The 25,530-nt window shown below is 43.0% G+C and overlaps 2 protein-coding genes across 3 annotated transcripts in view; one reads left to right on the forward strand and one right to left on the reverse strand.

Annotated features, from left to right (window-relative positions):
- The first annotated feature begins 8,988 nt into the window (after positions 1-8,988).
- Positions 8,989-14,474, forward strand: LOC138960196 (uncharacterized). The gene is made up of 2 exons (XM_070331976.1): positions 8,989-9,523; positions 12,163-14,474. Exons 1-2 carry the CDS (start codon positions 9,104-9,106, stop codon positions 13,363-13,365), a joined length of 1,623 nt encoding a protein of 540 aa, XP_070188077.1. The 5' UTR covers positions 8,989-9,103; the 3' UTR covers positions 13,366-14,474.
- Positions 14,475-17,091: 2,617 nt separating this feature from the next.
- LOC138960197 (folliculin-interacting protein 1-like) overlaps positions 17,092-25,530 on the reverse strand; it is a 29,570-nt gene continuing 21,131 nt past the window's right edge. For both annotated transcript variants that reach the window (XM_070331978.1, XM_070331977.1), the window contains exons 18-20: positions 25,390-25,525; positions 24,834-24,949; positions 17,092-24,332 (exon numbers count right to left, since the gene is read on the reverse strand). In XM_070331978.1, the coding sequence (XP_070188079.1) occupies positions 24,233-24,332; positions 24,834-24,949; positions 25,390-25,525 (352 nt within the window). In that variant the 3' untranslated portion in view covers positions 17,092-24,232. The remainder of the gene's footprint in view (positions 24,333-24,833; positions 24,950-25,389; positions 25,526-25,530) is intronic.

The following is a 25,530-nucleotide window of genomic DNA, read 5'->3' on the forward strand; positions in this document are numbered from 1 at the left end:
CCATCAGCGTTGCCGTCTTCGTCAGTTTGTGGCTCTCACGGTCTATCTGGGTTGCCTTCTCGTGGTCCATCAGCGTTGCCGTCTTCGTCAGTTTGTGGCTCTCTATCTGGGTTGCCTTCTCGTGGTCCATCAGCGTTGCCGTCTTCGTCAGTTTGTGGCTCTCACGGTCTATCTGGGTTGCCTTCTCGTGGTCCATCAGCGTTGCCGTCTTCGTCAGTTTGGGATTCTGATGTCTCAACATGATCCTCGGCATATCTCCCAATGAACGCGCATGCTCTTTTGACGAAGGCCAGCGGGGCGATTTGTTGACCTGTGAGTTGTTCGCCAAGGACTGCAAGTCGTCGCTCATTATTGATCTGCAACACCGAACGCCTCCAAGTTGCGATCTCCTCGCCGTTTGTCAGAAGGGAAAGGTTATTCTGTTTGCATTCTATCAATTTGTTAACCGTACCTTCTTGTATCTTGAAGTGGTTGTCTGGAAGCGGTCCGTGTGAGTGAGGGTTGGTTACTCTGCAGACGCCATCTCTGATGACCGCTCGGCCCCTGCAGTCTGCATCCGTACATGACAGGTATCGCGACAACGTTTTCCCTATGCGCTTTGTACCTCGGTACTCATGGTCTTCATGTCGATATAAAGTGGTGTCCTTCTTTCTTCCTTCAAATGTGGTATACATGGTGGCAGACTCGGAACTGTGTAACTTGCTTTGATTCGTTGTGACTTTATATAATGCTGGTTTTCAATTTTGGCCATCATAGCTGGACTCCGAACACTTTGTTCACATCACGCCAAACTCAACGCGAAATTTACGTAAAATTTACGTGAAGCTCAACATTACCCTTTCTCAATTGTGAATAGAGCTCAACTTGGCGTTCTTTTCTTTATTTTGTGTTCTGTTCTTGACAATATGTTTGTCACGTTATTTCCCATAAACACGCGGAAGACATTAAGTGAGCTTTCTTTGTCTGTCTAACTATCTTGTCTGTCCGGGACCGTCTGTGTTAGGCGACAATGGGAATTCGGTGTTAGGCGCCATTTGGCAATTCGACATTAGGCGACATTTGGAATTCTATGTTGGGCGACAATGGGAATTCGGTGTTAGGCGCCATTTGGCAATTCGACATGAGGCGACATTTGGAATTCTATGTTAGGCGACAATGGGAATTCGGTGTTAGGCGCCATTTGGCAATTCGACATTAGGCGACATTTGGAATTCTATGTTAGGCGACAATGGGAATTCGGTGTTAGGCGCCATTTGGCAATTCGACATTAGGCGACATTTGGCTAAAGAACAAATTCTAAGTTAGGCGACAAATGGAATTCGGTCTTAGGCGACAATTGCAATTCGGCGTTATTCCGCGTTCCCACCTGGATTGCTCAGCCACATAGGCGACAGAAGCACCTGATATATATATGTTGGTCGGTCGCTTGTTTGCTTGTCTGTTTGCTATTTAGAGGATGGTTGTGGTGTTGTTGTTGTTGTTGTTGTTGTTGTTGTTGTTGTTGTTGTTGTTGTTGTTGTTGTTGTTGTTGTTCTTCTTCTTCTTCTTCTTCTTGTTCTTCTTCTTCTTCTTCTTCTTCTTCTTCTTCTTCTTCACCGGTGTCTTCTTCTTCTTCTTCTTCTTCTTCTTCTTCTACCTCCTCCTGTCGTCCTCTTCTTTACTTTCTTTACATTTTTTGTCAGTGGTCAAAAACTACATATAATTTTATTTCTGTTCTTGAATTCATGCTCTCTCTTCTGGGTATTCACGAAAGCAGGTGTGCCTGTGCTTTTGTCTAATTCTAACAGCCCTCTTTGTTTTCGTTGTTTATTGTTGCAGTGAACATTAAAACAGACTGAAAATGAGAGGGAAAAAAACATGCCAGAAACCTTTCAGCCACAGGCTGTGACGAAGCATTCATGCGTGTCACATCCCGTTCAAGCACACACAAAAACGATCTTTCACCTCGTCATCACCAGCACACACACAGTCTATTGATCCAGTAGCCAAATAAATTACGCTGGGGGACGTTCCCAATCAAATAGGAAGCAGATTTTCAACAGAACGGGCACTTGAAACTCTTTTCGTCAAGCCGATACACAAAGTCGGTTGTCAAGTTTGAAAAGGGAATCCAGGGAATGGAAGACAAGGCCAGAAAGTGCTCTCAGTGTATTAGATTCAATGCAACAATAGGCTACTGTGTTGACCGGCAAAAGTGACAGATTATGAGCCTCAATAGAACTATGGATAGGTTATCACCAAAACCGACAGACGATAGTCTTGCTGTAGTCAAGAGCCAAATCCCTGTAGTATATGCGACTGACTTGTGATAATCCCTGGCTGTACTGTATACATGTAACTGTCTGACAGGAGACTGAAACTCGCAGTGTATGTTGTCCAGAGTGTTGTGGAAGTTACTGTGCATATCTGCTCCATGCGACTACCTGGTTGCTGAGTTTGAAGTAATTGGATCAGCGAACGCTATAGGCGTCTACGTGATATACTTAAGGCGCCGCAACATTTGCATTTACACGATACAAGTGTTACATGAAGTGCCGTGCGTGGATACGTTTTCAAGCTAAGGTAAGGAGTAAGATGTACATATATAATATATAATATGTAAAACAAAAACCATATTTTAGTGTATATTTGATTTTACCGTTTAGCATGGCCGAGTGACCAGGGGCAACATTCCTACTCAAAAGGGACAACTCTTTTTAAACTGATGACCAGCGACCACTCGAAAAGTAAATTCGGAAAGAATATTTATAAACGTTAATGACGGTGCGATTGTTATTATTTGTACTGAATTTGGCCTTATAACTCGTCACGACTCGTATAATACTTTCACCATTACTAGGTCATAATTATGGATGCACAAGACGCACATCAGTGATCACACTAGTTGTCTTGTTAACCGGTATTAGCTAAAGTACCAGAAGAATACATCCCACAGAAAGCAGTCACTTGATAACAGCAAACATTCGAACCGAGCCGGAGGTGCAATGAAATAGGCTGGTCATCGCATTATTTTGATAGGAGATACAAATCAAGCCTGAACAATGGAAAATAAGGCGGTTTTATCATGTGAGACCAGATGCAATCAAAACCTGGACTGGACAGTTGATGATATCTTTTGCGGTATTAACGCATAAAAATGGGTTAAAATACCTCGAGGCCGAATGATACAATAAAATAAATATTCCGGAACACTGTATATACTGTAAATGTACCCAAACGTCGATCACTTCAAAACAACTTCTGCTCAAATCAAATTCAGTTTCGCCTTTTGTCATTTTTTTCCCGAGAACCAAATACCTAAATCAAAAACAAGACAAACTAAACTATCAAGGCCAAATACAGTTTCAAACCAGCAACAACACATCCTGACTAAGATCGAAACGCACATACTCTAATGCCCCCGAAGCATTTGACAAGCGAAATCAATTACTGCCTCGTAATGAAGAAATCAATAAACAAGCTAATGACTCCAGGAACGTATTTCCTCCGTAATCTCCAAAAATCTTGTCAACGTTTGTGGCAGAGGCAGGCCATTCTCTGACTGGGTTTACAGTTATAAGTAAAATGTGGGGGTAATGAGGTTCTCCTTTTCATCGGTAGACTTTCCGTTGCACGTTATTTTGCTGTTGTCTGACAAGTTGATCCCTATCAAAACGCCACATTCCCCGTGATTCCTACTTCAAGGATTTAGTGGGAAAACAATGCAACCGATGGGTTCCAGCGGTGACCGGGCCTTTGTGACGGTTCCTCGCTGGTGAATCTGTCGATACTTATCCCTTGTGATTACTAGTGTTGTGCATGGTGGGAGGTTTGCTGTGTGTGTGTGGGGGGGTCTTTGTGTGTGTGTGTGTTTGTGTGAGAGTGTGTGTGGGTGTGTGTGAGAGTGTGTGTGTATGCTCTGTCTGTCAGTCATTCTGTGAGAGTGGGCGTGTGTGAAGTGGGAATCGTGTGTGTTTGTGTGAGAGTGTGTGTGTGTGTTTGTGTGAGAGTGTGTGTGTGTGTCTGCCAGTGTGAACGTGCGTGTAATGGGCAGGGGGGGGGGGGGGGCGTAGATCCCGCAATTTTGCCTATCCGCTTGCCTGAGTACTGTGTAGTCAAGTCAAAATTCAACCAGTTTAAATCCGACGTAACGCCTTCATATTGAAGACCTCCCGCGATACTTAGCAGCAATTTGTGCCCGCGTTTCTGCTACACCAGTTCCTCTCATCTAATTGCAGGCTAGAATGTTGAAGCAGGGGGCCAGACCCTTTTAATCCGCAAAGCTTAACCGGCGACACGTGATTAGCATAGTGGGGTTTAGACGATTTAGCGTCTTGACTGTGGTGAGGAGGTTTGGGTATACACTGCCGAAGGTGGGATGGGTTTGGGTGTAGGTGTTATAAGTATGTGAAGCATTGTCACCTTACAAACACACACACACACACACACACACACACACACACACACACACACACACACACACACACACACACACACACACACACACACACGTACACACACACACTGACACGAACACACACTGACACGAACACACACACACACGCACACACACAAACACACACACACACACACACACACACACACACACACTCACACACACAAACACACACACACACACACATGTACACACACACTGACACGAACACACACACACACACACACACACACACACACACACACACATATACACACACACACACACACACACACACACACACATCACCACCACCACCACCTCCACCCTCGTGTCGATTCCCAGTCTATGTTAAAACATTTAGTCAAAACTTGAGGCTCCGTCACGCCTTTCTACTTGCACTTTTGTTTGCATTATTCTTCTTTTCCAACCACTATTGCACAAAGCAGCTTTTGTGCCGAAAGGATACGACAATTACGAAATAAGCATGCACGCTTGATGTGATATAAAAGATCGATTGCGTTTTAACATTTGAAAAACTGCCGGAGGCACGTATATGCTCTTAGAACTAAATTGATCTTATGATTAATGAAATAAATGTCAATGCATACCTCGTGCTCTCTCTCTCTCTCTCTCTCTCTCTCTCTCTCTCTCTCTCTCTCTCTCTCTCTCTCTCTCTCTCTCTCTCTCTCTCTCTCCCTCCCTCCCTCCCTCCCCTCCCTCCTCTCTCTCCCTCTCTCTCCCTCTCTCTCTCTCTCTCTCTCTCTCTCTCATGAAATTTGATTAAAAAAAAAAAGGACTGACTCACTATAAGGAAGGTCCCCGCAGACTTAACGCTAATAGAGATTTGCCCAAGAAACGCTACTTCCTCGCCCCACTCGCTTCACTCGCCAATTATCGCGTCGAAGAAACGGGGGCCAGATTTGCTGCCCGGTATACCTTTCACATACATTACCCGTTTCGCTTCTCACAGGAGCGACTGTGGACCCGCTTCTCACCTGCTAATAAGCGTCTTAATCGGCTGGCCGGTGTACATACATGTCATCCACTGTTGCAGCTTATTGCTGATGGATCGGAGAGTAAATTCACTTTGCCCAGAAAGTCTGGAATCAGAACAACTTTTGTTGGCTGCTGTGTCAAGTTGTGCGCGGTTTTCTTCTTCTTCTTCTTCTTCTTCTTCTTCTTCTTCTTCTTCTTCTTCTTCTTCTTCGTTCATGGGCTTAGACTCCCACGTTCACTCATGTTTTTAGCACGAGTGGATTTTTACGTGCCGTATGACTGTTTTTACCCCGCCGATGTAGGCAGCATACGCCGATTTCGGGGGAGTGCGCGGTTTTGATCAGTGGGCTTTGCTGTGATCAATTAGTCACTGTGGACTAAAAAAAAGAAGCCGGGGCAAGAAAAGTGATAAGTGACTTCAACGGTGAACGGTTGTGACGAATTCATTATCATCGACTCAAAAGGAGAAAGTGACCAACTTAGGTATGATTTATTTAACGCGACAAAGTGAAACGTTGTGATCATGGAAATGAATCACTGAGGGCTCAAACAGAGAACAGAACAGTATGAAGTGACTTCGGAATTGTTTCACCGCTAGAATGAAAGGTAAGTACGTCAAAGATGAAAGCTGTGATCAATGAAAAATCCACAAACAAATAGACTGCCAACGTTCCAACATTCAGAATCCAAAATCAAGAAAGGTATGTTAATTGTTGGAACGTTTAATTATTGACAAAATCAAACGTTACGTTCACAAATATATCGACCCAGCGGTCTTTTAAGTGCACAGACAAGCACTTTTGTTTGTTTGTTTGTTTGCTTAACGCCAAGCCGACCACGAAGGGCCATAAGTCAGGGGGGGTGCTGCTTTGACATATAACGTGCGCCACACTGACACAAGACAGAAGTCGCAGCACAGGCTTCATGTCTCACCCAGTCACATTATTCTGACACCGGACCAACCAGTCCCAGCACTAACCCCATAATGCCAGACGCCAGGCGGAGCAGCCACTAGATTGCCAATTTTAAAGTCTTAGGTATGACCCGGCCGGGGTTCGAATCCACGACCTCCCGATCACGGGGCGGACGCCTTACCACTAGGCCAACCGTGCCGGTAGACAAGCACTAATTAAGTGTTGTCTATATAGTGTTTGTCTGTGCACTTAAAAAAACGCAGGGTCGGTATATTTGTGAACGTTAACGTTTTGTTTTGTCAATAATGAAACGTTCCAACAATTAACATACCTTTCTTTTTTCTTTCTTTTTTTATTGTGATCAATAAACTAATCACTGTGAGCTCAAAACAAAAACAGAACAGTAAAAACTGACGTCGGTATTATTTCACTCTTATAAGATGAAAACAGGTAAACACGCCAAAGATGAAAGCTGTAATAAATTTTTAAAAATCACACTGGACCAAAAAAACGGCACAAACAGAAAAGTAAGAAGTGACTTCGGTATTACACGTATTTCACTCCTATAGGATTTATACAGATTAACATGTCAAAGATGAAAGTTGTGATCAATTAGTGGATTATTCACTGTGGACTCCAAAAAAATATCAGAAAAGTACAAAAGTGACTTCGAATTCATCAGTCTTTCATCGCCGTACGATGAAACAGGTTAACACGACAAAGTGAACCGTTGTGATCACCGAATTAGTTAATGCAGACAGAAAGGCAAAATGTGACTTCAATATCATTTCACCCACCACAGGATAGAAATGAAGTTGTGTGCTAGAGAGGGCAAAGTTTATTGTCCATGGGTGATTTCAGAATCATTTCGTCGATAGAATCAAGAGAGTCGAAGTTATTTCAATGTTATTAGATTGACATAATATTCGTCTTTCTTCTTTAGCGATTCTCTTACCAGAGTGACAGATTGAAAGGAACTCTAACTGGATCAAAGTGAATAGTGATCAAAGTGAATAGTGATCAAAGTGAATAGTGATTTCAATGCTCCTCGCTTGACAGCATGAAAGAGGGGTTAACTTTGATCAAAGGCCGATGAATGACACTAAAAGGTACGTGTAACCCTGAAGAAGATTATGAGACCAACTCGTTGAGAATTCGTACGTTTCCACTAGACAACATTTAATAGTGCTAAACCACAAAACTTCAAAGACGACACCCTGACTTTTAGTGGACATCGCGAAGTAATTAGAAAATGAACCAAAATGTAAAATGACTAAATTTAACCGCTTTTAGAGATCAAATGTTCAACGTAGAAGCTTACAAGCGTAGTTTGTTACATTAAAGGTAGAATGGTTACTCATGTAAATTTCCTGAGTAGTTGTGGTAAACCTGAAAGCCTCGAAGTAAATCAGATTCTCAAAAGCCAGGAAATTATTGCACTAACAGCTTTCATGAGTTTTTTAAACAGACAGTTCACTCGCTGTTAAAACCTAAAGAGGCCTCGTCAACAAAACTAATATTCGGAAAATGGGAACCCTAGTCAAATCATGGGAAAAAGGCAAGACGTTGGTGGATCGCTATACAATGCAACTGTTACAAATAGGTTTCAACCAACGACATCTAAAGAAAGTTCTTTAGATGTCGTTGGTTTCAACCTTTATTTCCCCATCATTCATAAGAGTGGTTGACCACAAATCCAGAATGTCACTGTCTAATGCTTGAAACTAATACCAATACAATACAAACATCGGAATCAATGTCTGATGAGAACGACAGTTTACATCAAAAAGGGATAAAACGGAAGAGAACAGAAAAACCGCATTTATGAATTTACACACCTACTGGACATAAACACAACTGGATTACACCCTTTAAACAAATAGCCTAATAAACTGTATGCCCTATCGGTCTCTATACCAGTTCGATAATTATTGTCCAAGCAAGAACACTGAAAATTGGCGACGGCTTACAACTTCGGATTATCAAGGCTAATACGCTGCTTACATAACACACTGAGCGTGTGCGTTAGACACGTACGTCACGGATTATGGTCTGCTTTTCTGAATAATGCGAAGCTTGTTCTCCTACCTTATCGCATTCGTAATTACATGTAATGAATATCTCGTAATGGTGTATGCGTGGTGCTACAGTTTTGGCGACGTCAATGGTACCACTGTCTGCGTTTTATAACGGAAATTTACTTGTGTGTTCTGTGTACTTCAGTGTTTGTTTGGTTGTTTTTTGGGTTTTTTTGTCCTTCGTCTACCTGTTTATATCAGTTACTGTGAAGTAATACTCCTTCATTTCCGATGGGACTTCATTGTGCGAGCGTGAGGTGTTTCACAGTGGTATTCACGATTGCTCATTTAACCAATTAAAAAAGTGACAATATAGTTTTAGTTTGAATTGTAATGCAAAAGCCAAAACTGTTATAATTTCAAACTACAAACGACGTCTCCGAGGCACTATCGCCAAAAGTGGATAATATAGCCTACATTTTATATAAATGTCATCTTCTTTGACCCAAATAGACCTCACACACACACACACACACACACACACACACACAACGCGCACACACACACACACACACACACACACACACACACACACACACACACCTTGAATAACCTAACTTTCTTGCACATTTCAGTCTAGGCTCCTTCTGGCACTGACAAGAATGACGCGTGTTGATCAAGCAAAGATGACCGACTGCCGGCTGACGCATCACAACACCTCTGCATACAGACTGTCGTAGCAACCGCAGTCCACAGCAATGCCAGCACAACGCACCAACGTGTCTTTCGAGCCGCGCTCGTTGGAGCTGCTCTACAGCAAATACGCCACCACCAACAACATCAACAATAAGCTCATCACCAACTCCACAACGACCTCCTCCCCGTTCATCAAAGCCACCACCACCACCACCGCCTCTGCAGCCAAGCCGAAGCCGGGAGCGGTCAACAGCAGAAAAAGTCGACTTGATGCGTCACCGTGGCTCCACAAACGAGAAGAGCTCGGGGATCTTCGGAAACTCGGCCAAGAACTGACGAAGATCGAGCGCGTGCAGACGTTCTTGGACATGCAGTCTGCAAACCATGCGCCCAAGAAGTGCAGAAACAGGAGTCGCAGTTACACAAGCTCCACGGACGTCCAAGTCTCGTGCTTCAACACCAAGTGTCAGCAGTGTTCCACGGTAAGGCTTAATTAGGACTAACTGTTCATTCATTGCCAGTGTTCATTGTCAGCAGTGTTTCAAGGTAAGGCTCAGGACTAAATGTTCATTGTCAGCAGTGTTCCAAAGTAAGGCTCAGGACTAAATGTTCATTGTCAGCAGTGTTTCAAGGTAAGGCTCAGGACTAAATGTTCATTGTCAGTGTTCATTGTCAGCAGTGTTCCAAGGTAAGGCTCAGGACTAAATGTTCATTGTCAGCAGTGTTTCAAGGTAAGGCGCAGGACTAAATGTTCATTGTCAGTGTTCATTGTCAGCAGTGTTTCAAGGTAAGGCTCAGGACTAAATGTTCATTGTCAGTGTTCATTGTCAGCAGTGTTTTAAGGTAAGGCTCAGGACTAACTGTTCATTGCCAGTGTTCATTGTCAGCAGTGTTTCAAGGTAAGGCTTATAACTAAATGTTCATTGTCAGCAGTGTTTCAAGGTAAGGCTCAGGACTAAATGTTCATTGTCAGCAGTGTTTCAAGGTAAGGCTTATGACTAACTGTTCATTGCCAGTGTTCATTGTCAGCAGTGTTCCACGGTAAGGCTTAATTAGGACTAACTGTTCATTGCCAGTGTTCATTGTCAGCAGTGTTTCAAGGTGAGGCTCAGGACTAAATGTTCATTGTCAGCAGTGTTCCAAAGTAAGGCTCAGGACTAAATGTTCATTGTCAGTGTTCATTGTCAGCAGTGTTTCAAGGTAAGGCTTAGGACTAAATGTTCATTGTCAGTGTTCATTGTCAGCAGTGTTCCAAGGTAAGGCTCAGGACTAAATGTTCATTGTCAGCTGTGTTCCAATGTAAGGCTTAGGACTAAATGTTCATTGCCAGTGTTCATTGTCAGCCGTGTTCCATGGTAAGGTTTAGGACTAAATGTTAATTGCCAGTGTGCCATCTCAGCTGTGTTCCAATGTAAGGCTCAGGACTAAATGTTCATTGCCAGTGTTCATTGTCAGCAGTGTTTCAAGGTAAGGCTCAGGACTAAATATCCATTGCCAGTGTTCATTGTCAGCAGTGTTTCAAGGTAAGGCTCAGGACTAAATGTTCATTGTCAGCAGTGTTTCAAGGTAAGGCTCAGGACTAAATGTTCATTGTCAGCAGTGTTTCAAGGTAAGGCTCAGGACTAAATGTTCATTGTCAGCAGTGTTTCAAGGTAAGGCTCAGGACTAAATGTGTATTGCCAGTGTGCCATCTCAGCAGTGTTCCAAGGTAAGGCTCAGGACTAAATGTTCATTGTCAGCAGTGTTTCAAGGTAAGGCTCAGGACTAAATGTTCATTGTCAGCAGTGTTTCAAGGTAAGGCTCAGGACTAAATGTTCATTGTCAGTGTTCATTGTCAGCAGTGTTCCAAGGTAAGGCTCAGGACTAAATGTTCATTGTCAGCAGTGTTTCAAGGTAAGGCTCAGGACTAAATGTTCATTGTCAGTGTTCATTGTCAGCAGTGTTCCAAGGTAAGGCTCAGGACTAAATGTTCATTGTGAGCAGTGTTTCAAGGTAAGGCTCAGGAGTAAATGTTCATTGCCAGTGTTCATTGTCAGCAGTGTTTCAAGGTAAGGCTCAGGACTAAATGTTCATTGTCAGCAGTGTTTCAAGGTAAGGCTCAGGACTAAATATCCATTGCCAGTGTTCATTGTCAGCAGTGTTTCAAGGTAAGGCTCAGGACTAAATGTTCATTGCCAGTGTTCATTGTCAGCAGTGTTTCAAGGTAAGGCTCAGGACTAAATGTTCATTGTCAGCAGTGTTTCAAGGTAAGGCTCAGGACTAAATGTTCATTGCCAGTGTTCATTGTAAGCAGTGTTTCAAGGTAAGGCTCAGGACTAAATGTTCATTGTCAACAGTGTTTCAAGGTAAGGCTTAGGACTAAATGTTCATTGTCAGCAGTGTTTCAAGGTAAGGCTCAGGACTAAATGTTCGTTGTCAGCAGTGTTCCGAGGTAAGGCTCAGGACTAAATGTTCATTGCCAGTGTGAAATCTCAGCAGTGTTTCAAGGTAAGGCTCAGGACTAAATGTTCATTGCCAGTATTCAGTCTCAGCAGTGTTCCAAGGTAAGGATCAGGGCTTAATGTTCATTGCCAGTGTGAAATCTCAGCTGTGTTCCAATGTAAGGCTCAGGACTAAATGTTCATTGCCAGTGTTTAATCTCGGCAGTGTTACAAGGTTAGGTTCAGGACTAAATGTTCATTGCCCTTGTTTAGCCTCAGTTGTGTTCCAAGGTAAAGCTCATGACTAAATGTTCAATGCTAGTTTTCATTGTCAGCAGTGTTCCAATCTAAAACTTCGGACAGAATGTTGAGTTCTGATGTTCAGTCATAGCAGTGTTCCGAGATAAGACTGAGGGACTTGAACACCGCTGTGAATATGACATGTTTTCCAATAGACACGTGCACCCTATTAATTTTTCTTTGTACAGCGATGGTGTGTGGGTACGGGTTTATCTATGGTGTACATTGTTCTGTTTCTTAAAAATGATCGATATTCACAACAAAAACAAACAACACGTTCACATCGGGAAGAATGGGGATTGGTTGTGACACTGTAGCTCTAATCGTCTTCTTGATATTACCAAACTGCTGGACCTGTATCTGATCGTCCCTGTTGTATGTCTTGACTCTTGTTGGAGCAGGAACACAAGCGGGAGGAGGATCAGAGCAGGCTGCGGAACCTGAAGCGTAAGCTGAGGTTGGTAGCGGCACGCAGCTTGCCGGACTGCTGCAGACAACCCCCACCAGGGCCTCAGCAGCAGCAGCATCACATTAGCAGCAGCAGTAGCACGTCCCCTGTGCGCCACTCCAGCCAGCGCGTCGTGCCGCTGCCCCTGCTGCAGCTCAGCTACCAGCGCAACGCGTCCAGCTCCGAGGACCTTGCGGCGCTGCGTGAGGCCCGCCAGTCGCTACGGCACATGCTGTACCCCAAGCCCTCCGTCAGCAGGCGCGTTCCCGCCGTCTGGAACTACCGCTTCGCCGACACCAGCACGCACCCGCCACGCTCCCGGGATGTGGTCAACAGGGAGTACCGCGGGGAGTACGGCGACTCCAGCGACGAGTCCTCCCAGCTCCATCTCCTCCCTCCCACAATGGTGCCCCCGGCCTGCTCCCCGGCCGACGATCCGCAGTTCGACACACAGACCACCACCACCTTCGACGCGGACCGTGTGGACAGTCAGCAGTTTGAGTACGTCTTCGATGGCTTCAGCGTGTCGTCCAGCGAGGTGACCACGCTGTCCCACGAGTCCGACACGGCCACGGTGTCTGCACGGGCGCAACGTCCCTCCACCACCGACACGGTGGGCACGACCCAGAGGCTTGTGGAGACGCGGGCCTCCGTTGCCCCGCCCATGTCGCCTGTCAGTCCGCGGCACAGAACGCGGGGCGGTGGGGCGGAGCAGTGGCCGCCTCAGTACACCGTGGTGCCCTCCTGGACCTCTGTGGACGACCCTTACCGCTTCCAGTACTTCGGCTGCGGCGTCCAACGCGACATCATGCGCCGGCTGCACAAGTCTCGGAGCAAGCGAAGGACCGGGGCAAAGGATAAGCAACAGCAGCAACTGCTGCAGCAGCAGCCTCACAAGCTGAAAGTGGTGATACCGTCCCAGATGGAGTGCGCGTTGTGTGACAGCAACGACTGCCATCACACTAGCTCGCACAACACCACCGCCGCCCAGTCGCAGACCTACACGGCCTCCATAGCCGGCAAGTCTGCCAAGAGCAGGGGCAGTCTGGCCATGTCGGTATGCACGGTGTTTTCGCGACAGGCCGCTGCTCGAACCACCCCCCGGCATGCAGAACGGGGATGGGTCTCACAACGGGAAAGACAAATCCGTCAGTGATCTCTCGACGGACGGTGGTCGTGGTGGCAGAAGTGTGTCTTTGGACAGGGGGCGTACCGAGCGTGACTCGACAGCCGCAGTGGGAAACGACGCTCCCTTGACAGACAGCAACCTTTGACCGTCAGTCACGGGAGTAAACCCCAATCAGAGGGGGTAGTTTCTTGATAAAACACAACATTCTTTCCCGGAAATCAGTACTGATATGTCAATATTTGAAGAGAAATGAAGCCGGTCCCCCGTTTCTTTAATGCGAGGATTGGCGAGTTGGGCGAGAAAGTGCCGTTTTGGGGGCAATTATCACCGCGAGGAACGCTAGGATTTGGCAAGCGAAGGCTAGCAAAGGCTGTACTTAATTAAACCAAAAGTTGACTTTGTGAAGACTTTTTACCGAAAACTTAGTGTGAAAGCTTCGTGCAGCGAGAAGTCGACTTTGCCCAATTAACATCTGGCTTAAGTCGTATTCCTTGAAAAAGGGCATTTCAGCAAGTGTCATTTTCATTTAAAGTACTTAGATCTACTTAAAGAAAGGGGTGGGGGGGGGGGGGGTTGAATAGGGAGAAATGAGTCAGTCTGGGAGGCAGAGCAGGCGGAGGGGAGATCTTGATCCCTGGTGCATTTATAACGTGGCATTATATTTAAGCTGGGGTCCTGATTTGGCCTATATGGTCCGCTGGACCCAAAAAGCAACAATTATCAAATCATTATATTTAAGCTAAATAAAACGCGAGTTTACAGTGGGTCAGTTTCGGAGTCCGCTTTGTAGTTTGACTTTCGACGGTCGCTGGTCGGAGATGTGATTGTGGTTGTTGCTCACACTGACTAGTGCGCCATGTTGATACAAGATCAGTGGCGCCACTACAGTGGGACCCCCCTTTAAAGACCGTTTCCACAAATCTGAGAAAATCAGGTTTTAAAAAGGAGGTAGTCTTAAAATGGAGGTTAATTTACAGAAGTTATGAACAACAAGTCTGCAAAACCGGGATCTTAAACGGGAGGGAGTCTTAAATTGAGGGGTTTTCAAATGGGGGTTCCACTGTATTGACTCATACTTTCCACTGATGTCATTCAAGGAGATCAAAGCCTTTCAGTGTGTGTGTGTGTGTGTGTGTTTGTGTGTCAGTGTGTGCGTGCGTGTGTGTGTGTGGGTGTGTTTGTTTGTGAGTGTGTGTGTGTGTGTGTGTGTGTGTGTGTGTGTGTGTGTGTGTGTGTGTGTGTGTGTGTGTGTGTGTGTGTGTGTGTGCGGCAGTTTGGAATATGAGACTGTCCTTAGAACCTTTATGTCTACTAACATTTTAGGTACAGTTCAGTTTCAATTAGTCCAGTGTACGCAAACACACACACACACACACACACACACACACACTGCGACGTCACCAAGCTCAGTTGGACTGTGTCAGTGCTGATAACGTATCCTTACCTCGGCCAAACTGCAGGGCCGGACTACCGGGGGGGTTATGGGGGTTGCGCAACCCCCCCCCCCCCCCCCCCCCCCCTAGCCTAAACATGTACCTCACTTATTTAAAACATTTTTTATTATTGTTTATTTTATGCCGTTTCATGCAAGGAGCGACCATTTTCCTATCTCAGAATATGACCTACCCATCAGCTTCAGGGGGCTTCGCCCCCTGACCCCCACATCCCCCTGGACAACCACTGGCAACCCCCCCTCCTCTTAGCCTAGTCCGGCCCTGAAACTGGGTGACCTCTTTAACAATCAGGAAAGAAAAGGATACAGAAGAATGTATGGGGTAGATATTAGATCAGTCAAAGTAGTGGCACTCCTAATTCATAAAACCAGAGGTCTTCTATCTATGTCTCTGCTCAATAGCGAATAGAAGTTTTTCACTACCGTATGCAGGAATGTCCAACTTGAAAAGAAGTGTACTGTATACGAATGTGTCTGTTAGTTCCCTGACTTTACAGCAAAAAACATACAAACGAACGAGTCATTCCTTCTTTGTTTGACAGTAGGCTAAACAGCAAAACGGCTGCATTGATGAGCAAAAGGTGTGGGGGGTATGGTAGGCTGCGACAGAGAGAGACAGAGAGAGAGACAGAAAGACACAGAGAGACAGACAGATAGAGAGACAAAGAGAGACACACAGATAGATACAGTGTGTGTGTGTGTGTGTGTGTGTGTGTGTGTGTGTGTGTGTGTGTGTGTGTGTGTGTGTGTGTGTGTGTGTGTGTGCTTCTTTGTATTTGTGAAAACGTGTGTTTGTGTAGGCGATTGAAAGCTTCGGATTTGCATCAAATCTAAGATGACGATTTTGAATTAAAAAAAAATCTGTGCCCCAGGTTTGAGCTCACCATTTCCTGTGTGTGTGTGTGTGTGTGTGTGTGTGTGTGTGTGTGTGTGTGTGTGTGTGTGTGTGTGTGTGTTTGGGTTCGTGTGTGTGTGTTGTGTGTGTGTGTCCTCGCAGTGTTTGTCGGTTTAAAAAAAAAGGGGGAAGCTATCTACCTGTGTAACAAGACGCGATAATTCATTATTACTTCCCATCAATCCTGTTAGGAAAATGTAAATTTTACGCCCTCACGGCAAAGCCATTAGGGGCATGTTACAGAGGAAAACCCGGCTTTGTTTAAAAAAATAAAAAAATAAAAATGCAGGGGGGGGGGGGGTGTAGACAGCTGGCTGCCGGCTGCTAGAGGAGACCCGGCTGAAACTGAATGGGCTAGGGACCGGGTTGGGTCGTCTTGAGTCAGTGCTGAAATGCGGGTTACTTTATGGGCTGTTGGCCGAACGGACACAGGGCTTCATATTTTTGCATGCATGTATTCGTGTTTCCAAGGCCTGAGGCTTTCGCTGTGACCCTGGGATCTTTATCGTGCGCATGCGTGCACACGGGGGTGTTCGGACACCGAGGAGAGTGCACAAAGTTGACAGGCTCTCGGACACACATCCCGCGCCGAACTTGGGGGTTGAACCCACGCTGATAGTAACAACCGGTTTTAAAGCCAGCGCCTCTACCGACTGGGCAAACTCCCCACCCAATATGTTAGGGTCAAGAAGTTCCATGGAGGGCGGGGGGTATGGAGTAACACGTACAGCGGTCCCCACGTACAGTGTTTTGCTCAGAACATTCCCACCCAAGCAGAGCCGCGCTAGGGGTACGCATTACCGTGAAGCTGGAAGTCAGTGCTACCAAATGTCGTCTGTGTCTACCACTCGGTGGTGACTTAATGTGGGTCAATGTAAGCAGATGCCAGCGCAAGCCATCTGATGCAGAGTCAGGAGGCGGTTTGGTACAAGAGAACCTTAGAGGCCACAGCCTCGGCCGTCTAAGGGATCGGTGTGCCTGGAGGCACATTTGGTTTCTGAGGTTCAAGCGGAGCTGTTGCCTCTGCTCCCAAGTTCCCATGTCTGGAGGCGTTTTGGGTATGGAAGCAAACCTGTAGGTTGGGGCCTCTGCCTTTCAGGTTGCCAGGACTACAAAATGTGTGTCTTGATGCACATTCATCAATGCTGTATCAACAGCCTCGTTAAATATACAAAATATACATGAATTCCTTGCTGGCAAATAAATGTGTGCTTGTGTGTGTGTGTGCGTATGTGTGTGAATGCGTGCGTGTGTTGAGACACACAGACTGGGGGACATACACATCAAACACAGTGTGACATCTAGTTGATATTCACTAAAATACCGTCTTGAAGGATTTGGTATGAGTACACACACACAAACACATACATACACAATCCTCTTACATTCACGTTGTCTCAACATCAAAGATCAATCATTTATTTTATTCTCTTCGTCTTCAGTACTTTCCATTTCAAACAGATTCCTAAGCAAACTGAAGTGGTATTTCCACAACAGTAATTAAATAATTTACACTCTTACATTTGTGTCTATCATAAATACACTACATGTTGTTCCTTCCAGAAACTGCATTCATGTCATATCAACATCTTTAAAATCTGAGGGAAATTGCACCAATACACAGTAAGGCACTGCATTTCACAATCAATCAGTTCTAGTAGCTACAGGCAGTTACAGCATAAGGTCACGCTCATAAGAAAAATACCTATCTCAGTGTTAGGCATTTCTGTAGTGAAACTACAGGGGAAGCTACTGGAAGGGTATCTATCATGTGTTGGAGAGTACAAACTCTCAGACCAACGGAAACCATTTCCACGGTAACATAAGCAAAACTGCTGATCTCGTTTCTTGAGTTAGGCACTTTTTCTTTCTAATACGGAAGACTTGTTTTGATAATGTGACGGTATGCAAAAGCTCTTTGTGGGTTGTTATGCAGTTTTGCTGATGAAAATGTTGCTGTCAGCTCTTTATCTCACGTTCATCCCGTGGTAACAGCTCCAGATAGGCAATTTGCAACTTATAACTAAAATGTGATAGGCAGATTGTTCAGAAACTAAAGAAAGTTTTTTGCGTTTTTCTCAAAACATCAAAAAAAGACAGGCAATTATCTAATGAGCGTGAGGATAAATATTACAATTATTTTAGACATTTGTTCAGTGTGCCCTCGATTCCCTATTTACAGTAATGAAGCACCATGATTAAATTATAACACCCCCCCCAAAAAAAAACCCAAAAAAACCAAACAAAAACAGAGTTCAATAAATAGTTCTGCTACCCATACAACCAAACAATGACAAGCGTTGGCATCAAAATACACCTTCACAATAACACTTGCAGATCTGTCCAAAATATACATGTATGCGTTAGCAAAGTCAAACTGGGCTTCACTTTCAAATGTTGACAAAGAAAAAAATATCACCATAAATAACCTACTTTTCCCAATCAAAGAGAAATTTCATCTAAAATGTCATTTAATTAATATCAACAATAGGCAAAACATCATCCATGGATGTTGCTTAGCGCCAGCAGTCGGCAAAACACCTAAAACTTATTTAAAGCACCCAAAACGATGCCACCGTTATGGCAGAGCTGACAATCTTCTTCTTGGCTGGTGAAAGCTGATTCTGAGGACTGTGTTAAACTTTCAAAAATTCCTTAAACTATCATGGGCATTTTGTCAAATTTGCCAAAGAAAATAAATCCTACCAACAATCCTGATCATCTGCAGCTAAATTTATCTTTCTCCTGTTTCAAACCTCAAAACTAGGAGCAAGGCAACTACTCCAAGCCATCAGAATTTCATATCCCCAGCTGACAAAAAATAAAGCAATTTTCAATTTATTTAAAAAAATCAGTTCTTTGGAAGAATAATGTAAGAGTGAAGAAAGCCAGGACACAGAACAGAGATCGGGTCAATTCAATTTGTAATTAAAAGAAAATTCACCTCCCCCACCTTTTAAACAGAGACAGACAGTATTCTTTAGATTTGAACAGGAACACTTTTTCCACCGTACACTCGTTCATTGAACGTTCAGGCCGTTTTGGGCAAACCAGAATAAATGCTCTACAAGCCGGACAACAACTTTAACTTCTTCACATCTCCTACCCATCCCTCTTCTTTTATTCATCTCCTTCCTTCCTTTTACTGTCTTTCTTTATAATCATTATGCAACGTTTATTACGTTATTAATAGATTTGGTTTATTGAGACAAATTGTTCAGCCGTTACCGCCTTATGTTGTACTGTCATGCAGGAACACCACAATAAGCTTCTAGCTTGTTGCTGTTTCTGTGAACTTTGTATACATGTCATGACTGTAAACTTTCTTAAAATAAACTTATGTTTAAACCAAAATTCAATTTGTAATTAAAAGAAAAATTCACCTCCCCCACCTTTTAAACGGAGACAGACAGTATTCTTTAGATTTGAACAGGAACACTTTTTCCACCGTACACTCGTTCATTGAACGTTCAGGCCGTTTTGGGCAAACCAGAATAAATGCTCTACAAGCCGGACAACAACTTTAACTTCTGCACATCTCCTACCCATCCCTCTTCTTTTATTCATCTCCTTCCTTCCTTTTACTGTCTTTCTTTATAATCATTATGCAACGTTTATTACGTTATTAATAGATTTGGTTTATTGAGACAAATTGTTCAGCCGTTACCGCCTTATGTTGTACTGTCATGCAGGAACACCACAATAAGCTTCTAGCTTGTTGCTGTTTCTGTGAACTTTGTATACATGTCATGACTGTAAACTTTCTTAAAATAAACTTATGTTTAAACCAAAAGAAAAATTAAACAGAATAATTTCAGAAAAAAAAATTTGAAAGCCACACTCGACAAAAAATAAGATAATTCCACAGGAAAATCAGCATACATTTGTACATTGATAATTTGTTAGTAACATTGTTAGCACCAGAGATTATTACTTTACTTCGGTAATACCTTTCTTTCACAGATTCATGGCACATTTCTTGTAATTACATCATAAAATTAGGTCAGTCCAGACTAAAAGACAAAACGAAGACAACTAAAGAATGGACCAGACTAAAAGACAAAACAAAGACAACTAGAGAATGGACCAGACTAAAAGACAGAACAAAGACAACTAGAGAATGGACCAGACTAAAAGACAGAACAAAGACAACTAGAGAATGGACCAGACTAAAAGACAGAACAAAGACAACTAGAGAATGGACCAGACTAAAAGACAGAACAAAGACAACTGGAGAATGGACCAGACTAAAAGACAGAACAAAGACAACTAAAGAATGGACCAGACTAAAAGACAAAACGAAGACAACTAGAGAATGGACCAGACTAAAAGACAGAACAAAGACAACTAAAGAATGGACCAGACTAAAAGACAGAACAAAGACAACTAAAGAATGGACCAGACTAAAAGACAAAACGAAGACAACTAGAGAATGGACCAGACTAAAAGACAGAACAAAGACAACTAAAGAATGGACCAGACTAAAAGACAGAACAAAGACAACTAGAGAATGGACCAGACTAAAAGACAGAACAAAGACAACTAGAGAATGGACCAGACTAAAAGACAAAACAAAGACAACTAGAGAATGGACCAGACTAAAAGACAGAACAAAGACAACTAGAGAATGGACCAGACTAAAAGACAAAACGAAGACAACTAGAGAATGGACCAGACTAAAAGACAGAACAAAGACAACTAGAGAATGGACCAGACTAAAAGACAGAACAAAGACAACTAGAGAATGGACCAGACTAAAAGACAAAACGAAGACAACTAGAGAATGAAGTGCAAATCAATAAGTTATAGAAGTACCTGTACACACAAACTCCTGTCTCTGCCACTTGTCCAGTTTGCAATCTTCAGATAAATAGCAGATGTTTTCTGAATGCTGAATTCATTGAACTATAGTACTTCCTCATGAACAGATTCAAGATATTTTTCCACCAATTAGACAGACAACTAATCAGTACCTTTTATGCGTTTCAAGAGATTAGGATAGAATCTTGAACATTTGACAGATTCCTCTTTCACAACTTTTTCACGACTGATGGACCATGCATGTCGTAACTGTTGCGTCAAAAATGTTATGTTACTTAACCCAATATTGGCTTGACAGACACCCAGCCAGAACAATTCGTCACTTCAAAAATTCCGCGCATATACAATGAATAATAACTACAAGTTAGTATCCCCCTTCACTGACTCTGTCGACGCCCGTTTTTAACCGCTTGCAGACCTGGGAACCCTTGTTTCCCACTTGGAGTATTCTCAAACAAACTTGGTGTATTTTCAGAAAAATGAGCGTACTCCACACAACATGTTTCACACGCGTCCGTTGCACCGTCGATTAAGTTTACCAATACGTTTAAAACAATTGCTTCTTTCAATGTTTACTGACAAAAACTGTAATCATGTGTCAAAATACTGGATCGACTTTGGGATGAGCTTATAAGGAAAAGTTGTCCAGGCATTTTTCTCGTCGTATTTGCTTTACACTGACCGTACTGCTCGTATTCTAGACAATTATGCGTACAAAATACGGCGAAATCGTATGGGTTCCCAGGTCTGCGCTTGCTTCCCTTTATATAATAAACCGACCATAGGGAGTAGTCGTCCCGAACTAAATCCTTTGTATGTCATCAAAAATATTGAATTCTGGGCAGGGAAATCCTTTTAAGAAATGACGTCATAACCTTACGGCGATTGGTCAATGCATTTCGGAGCCAGACTACAACATAATGTCAGTCACACTTGAAATTAATGCTACTTAAAATTGCTTTCCATACGAAGTAAATGGGCGCATAGGGTCAGTTATCAACTTAACTTACCTCGAGTGAGATCGACAGAACGTACAATACACAAATAGGAACGGAAACCGGGGAGTCAAACATGCTCGAGAACCCACATGTAACGTTCAAAGTTGAAAATTCTATTTTCATCCCGAGAATTGTGTGCCAGATTGGCTTAGTGGTAGTGTGCTCACCCACAAACCTGGCAGTCACGGGTTCAATACGAATAGTTAGCAAGAATATTTTTAAAATATCGGGGTTTTTTTTCCAATTTTTTTTTCTCAACTTTTTTGTCATTTCTTAACTCGTAATTCTTGTATTTTATTCATTTTAATTAATTCCAAAGGTTTGAGTGATTACTGAAGATACCATTTGATCAAAGGGTTGTCTAAATATCGAGTACCTCTGGTGAACGATTTCCCACAACTACTCATTCTATTTAAAGTAACGTCGGCTTAATGGGAAATCCTGATGGGTGATTGTATGAACGTGAGTCGACTGGATGTAATAGTGGTTGTCCACTTCTAGTTTAATCCACTTCTGGCACATAACATATCTCTGATCGATGCGGTACCTAGATCTTGTTTTTCATCACACTCTCCCGAATGAAGCTGATTCTTCTCATACTTTACCTTCAACTTGTCAACACTGAATATTTGAATTCAGCTATCAACAGTTTACTCTATAGCTGAATTCAGCCAAGAATATCAATAGCATGGGGTTAGCCTCTACTGTCCCTTCATCTGAACACAAATCTGCCATTTCAATTCGCTGCTCCGTCAAACCTCAAACTTAATACCAGAAAAATAATCCAACCAAAATCTTACCAGAGACAAAGACTTGATGCACGCACAAAATTACACTCTCACATGAGAACCTCAACAAAAACAGGAGAAAAACAGAGAAAAAAAAGAGGACTTCAAAAACCACAGTGAAAATCAGAACTCGATTCTCTTAAAAAGCAGGCAGATCCTTTCAGGCAAGCAGTCACATTAAATGACAGAACTGGCATTTCCCTAGTTTCAGCAGTAATAATCCATTGCTCATGCAATTAAGACAATACAAAATTACACAATAACTACACAACTGTGTCATACTTACATAGAAACAGGCTGCCTCTTACTTTATGAATTTGTTGCTTCCTTTTATTTAAAACAGGCTGCATACACTTTCGCCTAGTATACTCAAAAGGTTGTCTGAATATTCAGTAATGTCAACCATGTCCATAGTATTCAATGTTTGGTGTCATGTATCAATTAGAGCTTTACAATGACATGAGTCAACATGAGGATACAGACAAAACTTACTTTTTTTTTTTAACATTTTATAATTTCCAGCGACTACTGCTTCATTACAGTTCATGATTTGATGATACATTTTTAATAAAACAAACCCAAAGTATTACCCCCATCATTTATGTAGTAGGTACACACACACACACACACACACGCGTCCCGTCGCGATATAACCTTCGTGGTTGAAAACGACGTTAAACACCAAATAAAGAAAGAAAACACATGCACAACACACACACATGTTCAGATAGCTACAACCTCCTTGGCATACAAGATATGCACATATTTTTCCACAGAAGAAGCCTTTTCTGGCAGTTGATTATTTGTAAGCACACAAAGCTTGAACTGCTGAACATTAACAACTGCACCTCTCAGCAGGAAAAGATGATCTAGTACCCGAGCCCTATAACTGCCAGACATTGCAATATAAACTAAATACTGTTAGACCTTCACCATTACCTGGCTACAATGTGCTACACTGTACAAAAGGGTGCAAGTTTAAAACACGAAGTTCACCGGGACATATTGCTCATAGACATTTGAAAAAAAAAAAATAATAATAATAATCAAGTGTATGTGCATATCACAGCATTGAAACAAAGCTCAGTCCTGGGATATATCAGCAATGAACTCAGAGTATCATTCTAATTAATAACCCTCTAAACCACCTGTTGCCTGCAATTGCAATAAGGTTGCTAAAAAAACCATTAAAAAAACCACTTGGACAAAAAACAAACTGACAGCTTTTCCTTTCCTTTCCAAGAGTGCAAGTCACACACGTCATCCGTTCCTGCTAAAATCAGGCTGGGGGGCTGATCAAAGTGATCTGTTGCACACACAAAAACATTATCTTTTTTTCCTTGATTCTCCTTTATCTTCTGCTGCTCTTGCTTATCGTAAGCATCTCAAACACATTTTTGTACACACACAGACACAAACAAAACACAAAATTGGAGAAAACAAAAACCCTGTCACTTGCACAAAACTGCACATACGCATGGGTGCAACCTGGAAAATTCCAAAAACCAGCAAAAGTTGGGGTCCAGCTTTTTTAGTATTTAAAATGCCAAAAAAACCCTCTCCTGGAACAAAAACATTGGCAGCCGATGAAACCAAAAACCAGCTGCACCCATGCATATGTGAGTAACTGACATTGAGGACGTCCATACCAAGCAGCTTTATCTTCTCTAACATAAAACACAAAAGTGCCATCTGACAATCAATTCTCAAAAATTAAAAGATCAATTATGGGACAAAGAGATCATTTGACTTCCCAAGGTATCTTTTTAAATTTTTCCCTCACAACTAAGGCAGTGTATCTGAGCAAAGGAAAACGGTTAAAATTTACGACAGAATACAAGTTCATAATCTGCCATTCAGTCAATTGTGCAGGTGGTTTCCAGCATCACTGCAGATACTGTAAGGCAGCATTATTCTCAGCACTTGTGGGAACGCTCCATTAATTCGGTGGCCTCATCCTTCCCTCAGAACCAAGCGCCAAGTTGGGTGTGTGCGTTCCCGCAATGGACAGAAGCAAAGGGAGATCACTGGCATCAAATCTGAAACAAAATGAGTTCAAAAATTAATCAGTGAAGAGATGATGAAAAAACAGTGTTCGACCAAAGATTATTCTACAGAACAATCTTCAACTGTTGCTCATTTATAAAAAAAAAAAAAGTCACAATGGGAGGAAAACTTGACAAACCAGAACATGCATACGTGCACCATACACACCTAATCTCCAAAACCAATTCATTTTTCTGATGCCCATGTTAATGTTTTCCATACTCTCAGAAAGGAGAGTCAAACCTTGCACCAAGACAGCCATGGCAATCAAACACATGCCAACCTCCGTTGCTGTTACCTGACCTTACATTGTTTATAAAGCTACCTTGCGAAGAACCCAATTTGTTGTACACAAATCGGAACAAATCAGGTCCTTTTAAGACCTCCAAAAATCCCAAAAATCAAATCAAGGTCTTAAAAAGGGGGACGTCTTAAACTGGGGGGTCTTAAAAGGGGGGTTCCACTGTATTAATTTGCTTATTTTGTTGACTCACCCCAACATGGCAGTGAGCTGTTGCTGACTGGGTGACCTGACACCCTTGATGTACTCCGCCAGCATCAGACTCTTGAAGTACATCTCCTGCATTCTGTCTTCAAGGTGCATGATACACTGAAAACAAAAACAATAGTCATTAAATGTGGATCACTGTCAGCAGAATATGTGCACAAAGTTCACTTCATACCCTTAAACTGAGAACAAGGCAACTGATTTTGAAAGAACCAATCAGACGGGTACGCCACCAACAGTTATACTGTGAAACTGAAAACAAAGCAAACTGACTTTGCAAGAACCAATCATATGGGTACACCCGTTGGAAACAAAAACCTGGAATTTATTACTCTCATGTAAAACCGTGAACTGAGACTTTCAAATCAATTTCTTAGTAGAAACGTCATTCTTCTTACAACTTCAGTGAGCACGACCCTGCTATCTTTTTCTGTGTACTTTTGTACATGGCAAAGACTTACAAATTCAGCAAGCACAACCATACGATCTTTTTCTGTGTAGCTACACATTATTTCAACATTCTGCATATGGCGATGACTTACAAATTCAGCGCTCATCTTGAGTCGATTGAGGTCCAGCATGGACTCGATGAGACTGGCCACCAGGTGTGAGGTTGTCCAAGGCATGGTGCCAGAGGAACTCATCTCAAGCAATCGACTGTTGGCCACCTCCACTGTCCTACA

The sequence above is a fragment of the Littorina saxatilis genome, linkage group LG2 (assembly GCF_037325665.1).
Source record: "Littorina saxatilis isolate snail1 linkage group LG2, US_GU_Lsax_2.0, whole genome shotgun sequence".
Lineage (NCBI taxonomy): Eukaryota > Metazoa > Mollusca > Gastropoda > Littorinimorpha > Littorinidae > Littorina > Littorina saxatilis.

Coding starts and splice junctions, on each gene's coding strand:
- LOC138960196 (XM_070331976.1), top strand. CDS start 9,104: ATGCCAGCACAACGCACCAACGTGTCTTTCGAGCCGCGCTCGTTGGAG. Junction 9,524..12,162: donor AGTGTCAGCAGTGTTCCACG/GTAAGGCTTAAT, acceptor TTGTTGGAGCAG/GAACACAAGCGGGAGGAGGA.